General features: G+C 42.0%; 1 protein-coding gene across 1 annotated transcript in view; it reads right to left on the reverse strand.

Moving 5' to 3' along the window:
• Positions 1-14635, reverse strand: part of LOC139009570 (phospholipid-transporting ATPase ABCA3-like) — a 173707-nt gene that overhangs the window by 26452 nt on the left and 132620 nt on the right. Inside the window, exons 17-18 of the mRNA XM_070413828.1 lie at positions 6954-7079; positions 6560-6754 (exon numbers count right to left, since the gene is read on the reverse strand). Of these exons, the coding sequence (XP_070269929.1) occupies positions 6560-6754; positions 6954-7079 (321 nt within the window). The remainder of the gene's footprint in view (positions 1-6559; positions 6755-6953; positions 7080-14635) is intronic.

Below are 14635 nucleotides of genomic sequence, written 5' to 3' on the forward strand. Positions count from 1 at the left end.
AGAAAGGATCCTTAATATGATCATCTGCTGAAACTTTGGAGGCTGTAGAGTAGTGAAGTGATACAAAGTGCTGTAAGAAAACACACACACACACCTGTCAAACAATAATTCTATGCCAACAAAACTGTCCTTCAAAAATAGAAGAAACAACAAAGTATTCCCTGATAAAAGCTGAGGAAATTCATTACTACTAGATCTACCCTACAATAAATGCTAAAAAGAGTCTTTTAAATTGAAATTAAAGGACACTAGACAGTAAATCAAAGGCATATGCAGAGATAAAGCTCTCTGGGAAAGCTAAGTGCATTGGCAGATATAAAAACCAATACTATTGCAATTTTTACTTATACTCAACTGTATTTTATACAGGATTTTAAAAAAATGAATAAAGATAATTATAATTTGTAGTGGGTACACAATGTATAAAGTTGTAATTTGTGACAACAATGACAAAGTGTGGAGGCAGAAACAAAGCTATATAGGAGCAGAGTTTCATATGTGATTGAAATTTAGTTGGTATCAATTCAAAGTAGATTGTGATAACATTGGAATGTTATATGAAATCCCCATGGTAATCACAAAGAAATATCTTTGAATACACATGAAAGGAAACAAGAAAAGTATCAAAACATGTAAATACAAAAAATACTCTATACAGAAGGAGAAACCAAGATGGTGGCATAGGTAATCACCTATACTTGCTGCCTCTCACAACCACATCAAAATTACAACTAAATGGAAGAACAACTACCACCCAGAACCACGGGAAAGCTGCTGAGTGGAAATTCCACAACTAGAGAGGTGAAGAAAGCTCATTGAGACCGGCAAGAAGTGTGGAGGCACGGAAAGTGCTGGCACCTGGATGTGCTGTTCTTTAAACCAGGAGGGAGATACAAGCTGAACTCCAGTTCTGGGCAAGATTCTGGGGGACCCAGACACATATGAGGAGAAAATGTACTGTCTGGCATTGGGACAGGAATGTGAGGGCGGCTTACTCTTAGAGGTGCTTGTAGTGACCATTGTTCCTGCACAGGTGCGCGAGATGCAGAGAACCAGGGACTTCTCTGGTTCAGGGCTGACTGGCAGCCATTGCTGTTTACCTGCCCTGGTGATTCCCAGAGACCTCACCCCACCCAATTTACAACCCACCCAAGCTGTGCCCATCGGCTTTTGCATATGAATGGCCTGTCCTTTCGCCTAAAACAAACTGCAGCTGGGTCAGAGAGCCCGAGAGATTCCAAAAGAAGGCCCACTTCCTGGCAGCAGCAGTGGCCTTGCTTCACAGCTGGGATTTGTCTGTGCACTTCCAAACCCAACACAAAAAGGAGAAATCTGCAGATGTCTGTGTAGTTCCTGCTGGGCGGACCTAGACAGTGACTGACCTTGCACCTCCTTGGAGATCCAAGAGCCAGTGTACCCAGTTGTCAGAGTGAGACCATAATGGATTACAACTCTTCACATCCATAAGAGACACACTCAAGGGGTAGACTCAGTGAGCACCAAAGCCCTACTGAAGCAAGTCCTGCCCCATAAGGGTGTCTCATGTGTAACAGATCTTCCAGTGTAGACATAGTTGATCATCACAGCCAATTGGCCTAGAGGTCAATTCCCTCCAATGATACCAACAGCAATCAAGGCTTAGCTACAACAAGACTGTGCAAACAGCCCACAAAGGGGTGCACCAAGAGTGTCCACCTCAGATGACTGGAGAGGCTGAGCCACTGGGCCCTATAGGATACCAACCACACAAGGCCACTCTATGAACTCAAGGAGACTTAGCAGCTACCCAGCACATAGAAACAAACACAGGGAAGCAGCCAAAATGTGAAGACAAAGAAACAAGTCACAAATGAAAGAAATGGATGAAAGCAAAATACTGGATATAGAGTTCAAAACCACGATTATAAGGTTACTCAAGAATCTTCTAGAAACCTCCGAGAAATTTAGTGAGACTGTCAAGGATGTAAAAAAGGACCAATTAGAAATTAAGTACGCAATTACTAAAATAAAGAATAATATACAGAGATCCATCAGCAGACTAGAGGATCCCAAGAATCAAGTCAAAGATTTGAAATACGAAGAAGCAAAAATCACCCAACTGGAAAAACAAAAGGAAAAAGAATCCAAAAATATGAAGATGGTGAAAGGAGCCTCTGGGACATCTTCAAGTGTACCAACATCCGAATTATGGGGGTGCCAGAAGAAGAGAGAGAGCAAGATATTGAAAACATATTTGAAGAAATAATGACAGAAAATTTCCCATACCTGGTGAAAGAAATGGACTTACAAGTCCAGGAAGCGCAGAGAACCTCAAACAAGAGGAATCTAAAGAGGACCACACCAAGACACATCATAATTAAAATGCCAAGAGCAAAAGACAAAGAAGGAATCTTAAAAGCAACAAGAGAAAAACAGTTAGTTACCTACAAGGGAGTACCCATACCACTGTCAGCTAATTTCTCAACAGAAACTATGCAGACCAGAAGGGAGTGGCAAGAAATATTCAAAGTGATGAATAGCAAGAACCTACAACCAAGATTACTCTACCCAGCAAAACTATCATTTAGAATTGAAGGTCAGATAAAGAGCTTCACAGACAAGAAAAAGCTAAAGGAATTCATCACCACCAAACCAGTATTACATGAAATGCTGAAGGGTATTCTCTAAGAAGAGGAAGAAAAAGGTAAAGATAAAAATTATTGCCGAAACCGGTTTGGCTCAGTGGATAGAGCGTCGGCCTGCGGACTGAAGGGTCCCAGGTTCGATTCCGGTCAAGGGCATGTACCTGGCTTGCGGGCACATCCCCAGTGGGGGGTGTGCAGGAGGCAGCTGATCGATGTTTCTCTCCCATCGATGTTTCTGACTATCTATCTCTCTCCCTTCCTCTCTGTGAAAAATCAATAAAATATCTTTATAAAAAAAAAAAATTATGAACAACAAAGTGACAACAAATACATATCAACCAGTGAATCTAAAAATCAAGTGAATAAAAAATCTGAAGAACAGAATAAACTGGTGAATATAATAGAACCAGGGGCATAGAAAGGGAGTGGGCTGACAATTCTCGGGGGGTAAGGGGAAGTGGGGGGTGCAGGAAGAGATTGGACAAAAATCTTACACCTATGGATGAGGACAATGGGTGGGGTGGGACCTGGGTGGAGGGGAGCTATGGGGGGGAAAAATAAGAATAATTGTAATAATCTGAACAATAAAGATTCATTTAAAAATACTCTAGCCCAGTGGTTCTCAACCTTCCTAATGCCGTGACCCTTTAATACAGTTCCTCATGTTGTGGTGACCCCCAATTTCATTGTTACAAATTGAACATAATTAAAGCATAGTGACTAATCACAAAAACAATATGTAATTATATATGTGTTTTCCGGTGGTCTTAGGCGACTCCTGTGAAAGGGTTGTTCGACTCCCAAAGGGGTTACGACCCACAGGTTGAGAACCGCTGCTCTATACAATAGAAAGAAGTAATGGAGGAAACAAGACATATATAAAACAACAAAATGGCAAAAATAAGTCTCTCCCTATTAGTATTCACTTTAATGTTTTTTAAATTGATTTCAGAGAGAGGAAGGGAGAAGAAGAGAGAAATAGAAACATCATGTTGAGAGAGAATCATTGATCAAGTGCTCCCTGCATGCCCTCCACTGGAGATCAACACCAGAACTGCTATCTCCTGGCCCATGGTGGATGCCCAACCACTGAGCCATACTGACAAGGCAGTATTCATTTTAAATACAAATGAATTTAATACCTCATTCAACAAGCACATATTGGCAAAATGAATGTAAAAAGACAACAACAAAATGATCCAACGATATGATATCCAGTGAGATTCACTGAGATTTAAGGACATAAAGAAGTTGACAGTAAAAGGACAAAAAATAAATCTATGCAAATAGTGCCCAAAAGATCTGGATGGCTACACTATTATTAGACAAAATAGAATTTAAGTCAATAACTGTTACAAGAACAAATGCCATATGATTTCACTTATATGTGCAATCTAAAGAACAAAATAAACAAAATAGAAACAGACTCATTGATGCAGAGAACAACAGACTGATGGTCGCCAGAATGAAGGGGCCTTGGGAATCTGGGTGAAAAAATTGAAGGGATTAAGAAGTACAGACTGGTAGTTATAGAATAGTTATAGGAATGTAAATTATAGCATAAGGAAGTAAATAATATTGTAATAACTATGTATGGTGCCAGGTAGGTACTTGAAATATTGGGGGAACCACTTTGTAAAGTATATGATTGTCTAACTATTATGTGTTCACCTGAAATTAATACAAAATAATATTGACTGTAAACTTTAATTGAAAAATATAAATAAAAATTTCAGAACCAAACAAATACAATATTATAAATTGATAAAAGGCCAATTCACCATGAAGATATAACAGTTATACACATGTACATCAAACATCAGAGCTTCAAAGTATATGAAGTAAACAGTAACAGATTTGAAGGAAGAAATAGACAGCTGAATAATAGGAGTTAGAGCAGCGGTTCTCAACCTGTGGGTAGCGACCCCTTTGGCAGTCGAACGACCCTTTCACAGGGGACGCCTAAGACCATCCTGCATATCAGATATTTACATTATGATTCATAACAGTAGCAACATTACAGTTATGAAGTAGCAATGAAAATAATTTTATGGTTGGGTCACACCATGAGGAACTGTATTTAAAGGGCCAGAAGGTTGAGAACCACTGAGTTAGAGTCTTGAATAGAGAATTTGAACAACACTAACCCAATTGGAACTAATGACATATACAGAATACTCGACCCAACAACAACAGGATACACATAGTTTATAAGTGCATATGAGGTATTCCTGAGAGAGACCATATAGTATGTCCCAGATCAAGTCTAATAATTTAAAAATATATACAAAACATCTTCATGACCGCATTGGTATTAAGTTGAAAATCATAACATGAGGAAAACTTGAAATTTACAAATATGTGGAAATTAAACAACTCTTTTTTCAGCAAAAAATGGGTTAAGAAGAAATCACAAAGAAAATTAGAAAATACTTAAAACAACACGCCAAAAGTTATGGAATGCATTGAAAGCAGTACTAAGAGGAACATTTTATTGCTATAAATGCTAACATTGAAAAAGAAATATCTTGCCCTGGCCAGTGTAGCTTAGTTGGTTCGGTGTCATCTGTGCACAGAAAGGAAATTCTCAGTCAGGGCACATATCTGGGCTGCAGTTCAATCCCTCATGGTGGGTGTGTGGGGGGCAACTGATAGATGTTTTGCTCTCACATAGATGTTTCTCTCCCTTCCCCTCTCGCTAAAAAAAATCAATAGAAAACTATTTGTAAAGGAAAATCTCAAATCAATAACCTAACTTTACATCTTTAACAAGTACACAAAAGAATAATCTAAACTCAAATCTAGCAGAAAAAACAGACCTACTAAGAAGGGCTCCTGTGGCTAACTGGGCTCATTTTTAAAAAACAGAACCCAGCAGCCATTTCTACACAGAGGATCTCACGCTAAATGCACTGCAGGGAGCAGCCTGCCCTGGACTTCTTGCCTCTGCACTAAACTGCCCACTGCATGGTGTTCCTACATCTGAGCCAGCCCTTATGAAGGAATCCTTGGAATCTGATTTCAACCAATAGGATGGAGGCTTCTCCCATCCAATCAGACCTGCACAGGTCTGACCAACCAGAGTGGCCCTATTTTGGCCAATCAGGACAGTGTCTTTGGATCAATCAACTGCAAGGATTTAGAGTTCTCAGTCCAACCAGGGACCAGGGGTGAGGACTTCTGTCCAGGGAAGCCAGCTGCCCCCTGGCTCTAAGAGAGTAATTTCCTTTCAAGACTGAAGACTACATCCCGTGGCTGAGCTAAAACACTGAGGTTGTCTCACTGGAGCAGAGCGAAGCAGACCAGGAATCAAGCTGGCAACCTTTCGGTGCACTGAACAATGCCCAACCAACTGAGCCACACCAGCCAGGGTGCAAAGACTGCATTTTGACCCTTACCTTCTGCTATATAACAACTAACTTAAAATTGATTAAGAACCTAAAAGTAAGTTCTAAAACTATAAAACTCTTAGAAAAAAACGTAAGAGAAGCTCATGATATTGGATTTAGTAATGATGTGTGAATATGAAACCAAAAGCACAGGCAATAAAAAAGTATATAAGTTGTACATCATCAAAATTTAAAAATTTTGTGCATCAAAGGATATTGGAAAGGCAACAGAATGAAAGAAAATATTTACAAATTACACATATGGTAACTCAATTTCAGGTCACCTTCTCCTTCAGGCCAGTCTTTCTTTCCTTACAGCACCCTGTCTGGCATATCCTAGATATTGACAGAACTTACCTTTTACGCTAACAGTTTCAAACATACTCTTGATTTTGCTTTTGATGCTTCACTCTCTCTCCAGAATCTGTGTCAACAGTATCATATCAACTCCTACCATAATTCCTATCTATTCTCTCCTGCCATCTGCCTGTTACCAGTACCCCACTCATCATGCACCTCACATCTCAGACAGTAATAGTGTCTTACCTTTTGGATATTGTCAGTGATGCTAAAGCCTTCAATGAACACATGCCCAGAGGTAGCAGTCTCTTCTCCAGTCAAAATTTGGAAGGTAGTAGTTTTTCCAGCTCCGTTGAGTCCAAGCAATCCAAAGCACTCCCCCTTTTGGATTGTAATGGAGATATTTTTCACAGCCAGAATGACTGGACACTTAAAATAGATCTAAAAAAGCAATATAATAAAGAATATTTGTAGGTCAAGTAAAACAACCCCATGGACCACTATCTTCAGACAATAAAAATTCTTCCATTACACTGGGAAATATACACAGATCCCAAAGAAGTACAGTGAACCCTGGACACCAATGGCATGCTCTGGGGTAGCAATGATCCAGCTTATGCTGGACAGTGGAAGATGTTACCTTTATGAGCTCCTTAATAAGTACTGAAGAATTCAGCAGCTCCTGCGGCTGCTCCAGGATCCTCTTTCTTTCATTTTCTACATCTTCATCTTTACATTCCCCAGATAACTCCTCAGACACTTTCCCCTATATTTTCAAGACAAAAATTACAGAAGTGGATACCCTTTAGACCTCTGGTCTAGACTGAATGGCTTCATGAAACCTAAACTGGAAGATAATCTCAAAGATGTCAAAACTGAAGGTTTGAGTCAATTCAAGAAATTTCTGGATATCAGCTCAGCATCCCATGTACACCTTGACTAAGTTTTAAATAACAAATAGTTCATCACTAGAATGAGGGGGTAGCCCAGAGGAGAAGGAAAGGTTATTTCATATACTAAAAAGAGTGTGAATTAATATGCTAATTTATGAAATTTAAATCTTTAAAAGACAGAATTTAAAATATTCAGGTAAATGGGTGTGGTTTTTTGTTGTTTGTTTTGTTTTTATCACTCAGATTCTTAAGAAGGAAGTTATCTCAAGAGGATAAAAAACTAAAAAGTACAGTCATAAATTTTTAATAATAAATAAATTTTGCCAAAAAGAAACAGTGGGAGCTAAAAAAAATCAGCAAGAATTAACTACACTTTTCTTAAGCCCCTTATGCTCTATATTTTCAAGATAGATATTGCAAAATAACTGTTAGGTCTGACCAAAATATTGAATCCATCCCCCTTCTCCAGGGAACTGACCTTTAGGCCACTTCACAACCAACATTCCCTTTGGCTTAGACCACATTCCACTTGCTAAGATTATTATCCTTCCCCCTCTGGATCTTCCTAGAGATCTGGACCCTCCCAGAGAATTCTCCACCCAGAAAAAACCTGCCTAGAGTCCTTTAAAATCTCTGACTTCCTGTCCATGAGTGCTGATGTCATTTTGGGGCTCAGCCCATCTGGTATCAAGATGATCTAATAAATTCATAATCCCTTAAAACATTTTGCCTCCTGCATTTCTCCTTTGTCGAGCCTAAAATTTGGTGCCAAAACCTGGGAGGGTTCCATAAGGAAGGGGAGCTGTAGGGAGTTGCTCTAGGGTCAAGCCTCAGGCTAACCTGTGGCAGGGCCACAAACAAGTCCCAGCCTGGAGGACAGAGCTCTCCTATTACAATGAAGCCTGACCTTGTAGCCCCTCCCTAATTCCTTCCTAAGTAGCTAATTGGCTGTGAGAGGTGCAGCAAATGTGGCCAAAACAAGAACATTTGTATACATGTTCATCTACCCTTGTTTTAATCAGACTATAAAATAAAGCATCAGCTTGCAGGCTGGGTCTTTTGTGTCCTCATCCAAACATGGGAGATTCACTGAGCTCCAGCTGTATTCTCTTGTCTGTCTTTTCTTCAATCCTTCACCACCCTTCCTCAGGTTCACCCTTGGCTGTGCTGGTGCAGCATATGTGGTGCCCAACATGGAGCCCGAGTATGGGAGGAACTACAATTGCAAGGTGAAAGGATGCTCCAGTGAATCACGTACAAAAAGCAAAAAGTAAGGTAAGGAGAGCAGTTTATGCAGTTTAGTAATAGCTAGGTGTAAAAAATGGAAAATTCAGGATCGCAGGAAAAGAACTTATATGTATCTATGCTTAAAGCTATGCTCCAAGGAAAGGAAGATGGTGGCATAGGTAAACACCTGAACTTGCTGCCTCGCACAGCCACATCAAAATTAAAACCAAAGATAAAATGGATATCATCCAGAACCACGGGAAGGGTGGCTGAGTAGAAGTTATACAACTAGAAGGAAAGAGAAAAGTGCACTGAGACTGGGAGGAGGTGCGGAGGTACAGAGGCACATGTGGAAACGGGCTGGTAATTGGGTATGTGGTTGTCTCTTTCAATCAGGAAAGAGATACAAGCTCCTGACTGCTCTGAACTCCAGTTCTGGGTGAGACTCTGGGGACCCAGACTCATACGGGGAGAAACTGGACTGCCTGGCATTGGGCCGGAACACAAGGGTGATTTTCTCTCAGAGGTGCTTGCAGAGATCATTGTTCCTGCACGGGGCCACGGGACACAGAGACCTCTTCAGGGCAGGGCTGACAGGCAGCCATTGTTGTTTTCTCTGCCCTGGTGATTCCCTGAGACCCTACCCCACCCAATTTACAACCCAGCTGAAGCTGTTTGCAGACTTTTGCATATGAATGGCATGGCCTTTTGCAATCTAAAACATAACAAACTGCAGCTGGGTCAGAGAGCCCCAGAGCTTCCAAAAGAAGGCCCAAGGCTTGACAGCAGCTTGCATTGCTTCGCAGCTGGGCCTCATCTGGGCACCCCCAAACCCCAAATAAAGAGGAGGAATCTGCAGATCTCTCTGTAGTTCCTGCTGGGTAGCCTCAGGCAGTGGCTGACTTTGCACGTCCTTGGAGATCCAAGAGCCAGTGTACCCAGTGGTCAGAGTGAGACCATCAAGATTACAACTCTTCACATCCATAAGAGACACACTCAGGGGGTAGATTCAGTGAATGCCAAAGCCCTACTGAAGCAAGTCCTGCCCCATAAGGGCGTCTCCAGCACAGAAGTTCTTCACTGTAGACAAAACTGGTCGTCACAGCCAATTGGCCTGGAAGTCAATTCCTTCCAGTGATACAAACAGCAATCAAGGCTTAACTACAACAAGACTGTGCACACAGCCCACAAGGGGGTGCACCAAGAGTGTCCACCTCAGGTAATTGGGGAGGCTGAGCCACTGGGCCCTATAGGACACCTAGCACACAAAGCCACTCTACCAACACAGGGAAGCATAAAAAATGCAGAGACAAAGAAACAGGACACAAATGACAGAAATGGAGGAAAGCAAATGACTGGATATAGAGTTCAACACCAAGGTTATAAAGTTTTTCAAGAATTTTCTAGACACCGCCGATAGATTTAACGAGACACTTGAGGATATGAAAAAGGACCCACTAGAAATTAAGCATACACTGACTGAAATAAAGAATATCATACAGAGATCCATCAGCAGACAAGAGGATCCCAAGAATCAAGTCAAAGATTTGAAATACGAAGAAGCAAAAATCACCCAACCGGAAAAACAAAAAGAAAAAGAATCCAAAAATATGAAGATAGTGTAAGGAGTCTCTGGGACAACTTCAAACGTACCAACATCCAAATTATCCGGGTGCCAGAAGAAGGGAGAGCAAGATATTTAAAACATATTTGAAGAAATAATGACAGAAAACTTCCCCTACCTGGTGAAAGAAATAGACTTACAAGTCCAGGAAGTGCAGAGATCCCCAAACAAGAGCAATCTAAAGAGGACCACACCAAGACACATCATAATTAAAATGCCAAGGGCAAAAGACAAAGAAAGAATCTTAAAAGCATCAAGAGAAAAACAGTTAGTTACCTACAAGGGAGTACCCATACCACTGTCAGCTGATTTATCAACAGAAACTATGCAGGCCAGAAGGGAGTGGCCAGAAATATTCAAAGTGATGAATAGCAAGAACCTACAACCAAGATTACTCTACCCAGCAAAGCTATCATTTAGAATTGAAGGTCAGATAAAGGGCTTCACAGACAAGAAAAAGCTAAAGGAGTTCATCACCACCAAACCAGTATTACATGAAATGCTGAAGGGTATTCTTTAATAATAATAATAATAATAATAAGAAGAAGAAGAAGAAGAAGAAGAAGAAAAAGGTAGAGATAAAAATTATGAACAACAAAGTGGCAACAAATACATATCTATCAACAAGTGAATCTAAAAAATCTGATGAACAGAATAAACTGGTGAATATAATAGAATCAGGGGCATAGAAAGGGAGTGAACTGACAATTCTCAGGGGGTAGGGTGGGGGAGGGTTCGGGAAGAGCCTGGACAAAAATCATACACCTATGGACGAAGACAGTGGTGAGGGGTAAGGGCATGGGGTGGGGTGGGAACTGGGTGGAGGGGAGCTATGGGGGAAAAAAAGAGGAACAGCTGTAATAATCTGAACAATAAAGATTTATTTTAAAAAATAATAAATAATGCCGAAGCTTGTTTAGCTCAGTGGATGGAGTGTCGGTCTGCGGACTGAAGGGTCCCAGGTTCGGTTCCAGTCAAGGGCATGTACCTGGGTTGCGGGCACATCCACAGTGGGAGATGTGCAGGAGGCAGCTGATCGATGTTTCTCTCTCATCGATGTTTCTAGCTCTCTATCTCTCTCCCTTCCTCTCTGTAAAAAATCAATAAAATATATTTTTTAAAAAATAATAATAATAAATAAAGCTATGCTCCAAGCTTGGGGCTGTTCTGTTAGACATCAACAGCTCCTTTATTTGTTAGATTTTATAAATAAAACTTGCCCATCGTTTCCTGAGGAAGGAAAGGTAAATGTAGAGGCATGGGAGAAGGTAGGAAAGCAAGTTAGAGATCATTACATAGCTGAAGGTCCAGAGGGAATTCCTGCCTCTACTTTTAGTCTGTGGTCCCTGATTCGGGACTGCCTAGAGCCCACTTCGGGAAAGGAATGAATGAATGTGGCAGGAGAATCAACCGAAGGACTTGTATGCATGCATATAAGTCTAACCAATGGACACAAGACACTGGGGGGTATGGGAGGCTAGGGGAAGGTCAAGGGGAGAAAAAAAAAGGAGGCATATATAATACTCTTTGTAATACTTTAAGCAATAAAACAATTAAAAAAAAAAAAAAGACAGATGGGGAAGGCTAACAGAGGCTTCCGACTCCACCTGTACCATTGCCGCCTCCACTGCCTCTTCCAGTCCCTGGGGCTACAGCTCCTGTGGGGGAGAGCCTCTGAACAATGTGCTTCCTCCCCAAAATGAATGAGAATTGGAGGAGGAGGCAGCAAGGGAATGGGATGGTGGGGGTCTGATGCAAGCATCCGGGGAGTTTACTGTTGCTCATAAGCCTCCTTTTACCCCCAAAACAAGCAGAAACAAATATAGTGCCTTTGTCTCTACTCCATCAGACTCTGTATGAGGCCAGGCAGGCTGGGGAAGATACTTCAAGATTCAGTCTATACCCTATATTTGAGCAGCCTGATCCTCAGAATCCAGGTCAGATGCTCTGTGGCCATCAGTCTTAACTTTGAAGGAGTTGAACACTTCTTGTTCTATGTATGGACCAACCTCCCCCTTTGTGCTGGGGTTACTAGATACAGTATCTGAGGAAGCTATGGCTCCTAGTGACTGGAATACTGTCGCGAAGGCTTGTCTCTCACCGGGCGATTACTTATTATGGAAATCTAATTGGGCAGAGCTTAGTGCGGAGCAGGCTAACAGAAACCACGCTCATGGGGTACCATTACAATTAATATGCTCATGGGCACCGGACCTCATGGGGCTTTGCAGGCTCAGTTAGTATACCCCATTCGAGCTTATCAGCAGATAAATACTGTGCCGCCAAAGCCTGGAGGCAACTACCAACAAAAGGGGAATAATCTCTAGACATGAGCATAATTAGGCAAGGCCCTGAGGAGCCATATCAGGATTTTGTGGCTGTTTGTTCCAAGCTGTAGGCAGGGTTGTGGCTGACCCTGAGGCTGGAATGATACTCGTGAAACAATTAGCTGTTGAAAAGGCAAATGGAGTGTGTCAAGAGGCTTTACGTCCCCACAGGGAGAACGGTCCTGGACATGATTTCATCCCTGTTTGTGCTGACATTGGACCAGCCTACGTTCAAGGAGCAGTACTAGCTGCCGCCTTAAAAGAAATGTTGTTCACTGGTCAGCGGAAAAAGAAAGGGGGCTGCTTTAACTGTGGCAAGCTAGGGCATTTTGCTAAAAACTGCAGTGCTGGAAATGGAAGTCAACAGGCTACAGGGAGTAGAAACAAGCAGCCTGGACTATGTCCAAGATGCAGGAGAGGAAAGCATTGGGCAAATGAATGCCCCTCCGAGACTGATGTTGATGATAACTCAATGCCCTCTAGGAAGGGCCCGGTCCCACCAAACAGTAGGCGCCTTTCCTAGACCCCACTGCAGCCTTTATAGCGGACTCAGTCCCAAAGCCAACCGTTCGAAACCTCTACTGTGCCACCCCGGGAAGTGTAGGATTGGACCTCAGTCCCACCTCCTGCTATGTACTAACCCCGGAGATGGGGCCTCAGGCCATTGCTACAGGAGTGCATGGTCCCCTTCCCGCAGGCACGATGGGATTAATTTTAGGGAGGAGCAATTTGACATTGAAAGGATTTCAAGTTCTCCCTGGGGTGATAAATCAGGACTATACTGGAGAAATTAAAGTAATGGCACAAACAACTAATACTATAATTCAGGTCTTACCAGAAACAAAAATAGCACAAATTCTCCTTCTGCCCTACTATCCAGAAGGGCGGCCTTTAACCGGTCAGCCCCGTGGTGCAGTGGGCTTTGGATCCAGCGACGCGGTATACTGAGCAAGAATAGTTAAGCAGGGCTAGCCTCAGTGAGAACTAAGGATTAATGGGAAGCCTTTTAAAGGGATTATAGAAATTGGAGCTTTCAGACATTGGCCGCAGGCCTGGCCTTTAAATCTCATGGCTTCCGAAATGCAAGGAGTGGGGCATGTTACTCAACCCTTGCAGAGTGCTCAACTCCTTCGATGGGAAGATCCAGATAAAAATACAGGCTATTTTCAACTTTGTATATTGCAACATTTACCTGTTAACCTATGGGGACGAGATATGCTAGAGCAGATGGGGGTTTTAATAACAAGTCCCAGTTCCATTGTTACTTCTCAAATGCTTAATCAAGGATTTCACCCCCTAAGGGGACTTAGGAAAGAATCAGTAAGGGAGACATTCATCTATCCCAGTGGTGGGCAAACTACAGCCCGTGGGCCGGATCCGGCCCCTTTGAAATGAATAAAACTAAAAAAAAAAAAAAGACTGTACCCTTTTATGTAATGATGTTTACTTTGAATTTATATTAGTTCACACAAACACTCCATCCATGCTTTTGTTCCGGCCCTCCGGTCCAGTTTAAGAACCCATCGTGGCCCTCGAGTCAAAAAGTTTGCCCACCCCTGGTGTCCCCATGTCCACTCAAAAGGGGAGGCACGGATTAGGTTACCAGAATTTTCAACAGGGGCCTTGATCATCTCTCCCACCCAGCGTACAGCAGCTAAAATGACCTGGCTTGCAGATACCCCTGTCTGGGTTGATCGATGGCCCCTGAAGTTAAGAGTTGGTTCGAGTACAGCTTGAGGCAGGGCATATTGAACCCACTCACAGTCCATGGAACACACCCATATTTATAATAAAGAAAAAATCTGGTAAATGGACACTATTGCAAGACTTAAGGGCAATTAATAAAACCGTGGAGATTATGGGGCCCCTTCAGTCGGGGTTACCAGCCCCTACAGGTATCCCATTGAAATATCATTTATTGGTATTAGATCTTAAGGACTGCTTTTTTACTGTTCCTCTTCATTCTGAGGATTGCAAAAGATTTGCAGTTAGTGTCCCTGCAATAAATTTTAAGGAGCCCATAAAGAGGTATCAATGAAAAGTATTGCCTCAGGGCATGGCCAATAGTCCTACCAGATGTCAGGATTCTGTGGCCGCAGCCATACATCCTATAAGGAAAAAATATCCCAAGGCTTATGTTATTCATTATATGGATGACATTCTCTTAGCTCATAATAATGAAATGCTTCTAAATACTATCTATATAGATTTTCAGGTTCCCTGCATTGTGCAGGATTATGCATAGCACCTG

This window comes from Myotis yumanensis, unplaced genomic scaffold (assembly GCF_028538775.1).
Source record: "Myotis yumanensis isolate MYYU_CA2020_CCGP unplaced genomic scaffold, mMyoYum1.0.hap1 SCAF_4, whole genome shotgun sequence".
NCBI classification, from domain to species: Eukaryota; Metazoa; Chordata; class Mammalia; order Chiroptera; family Vespertilionidae; genus Myotis; species Myotis yumanensis.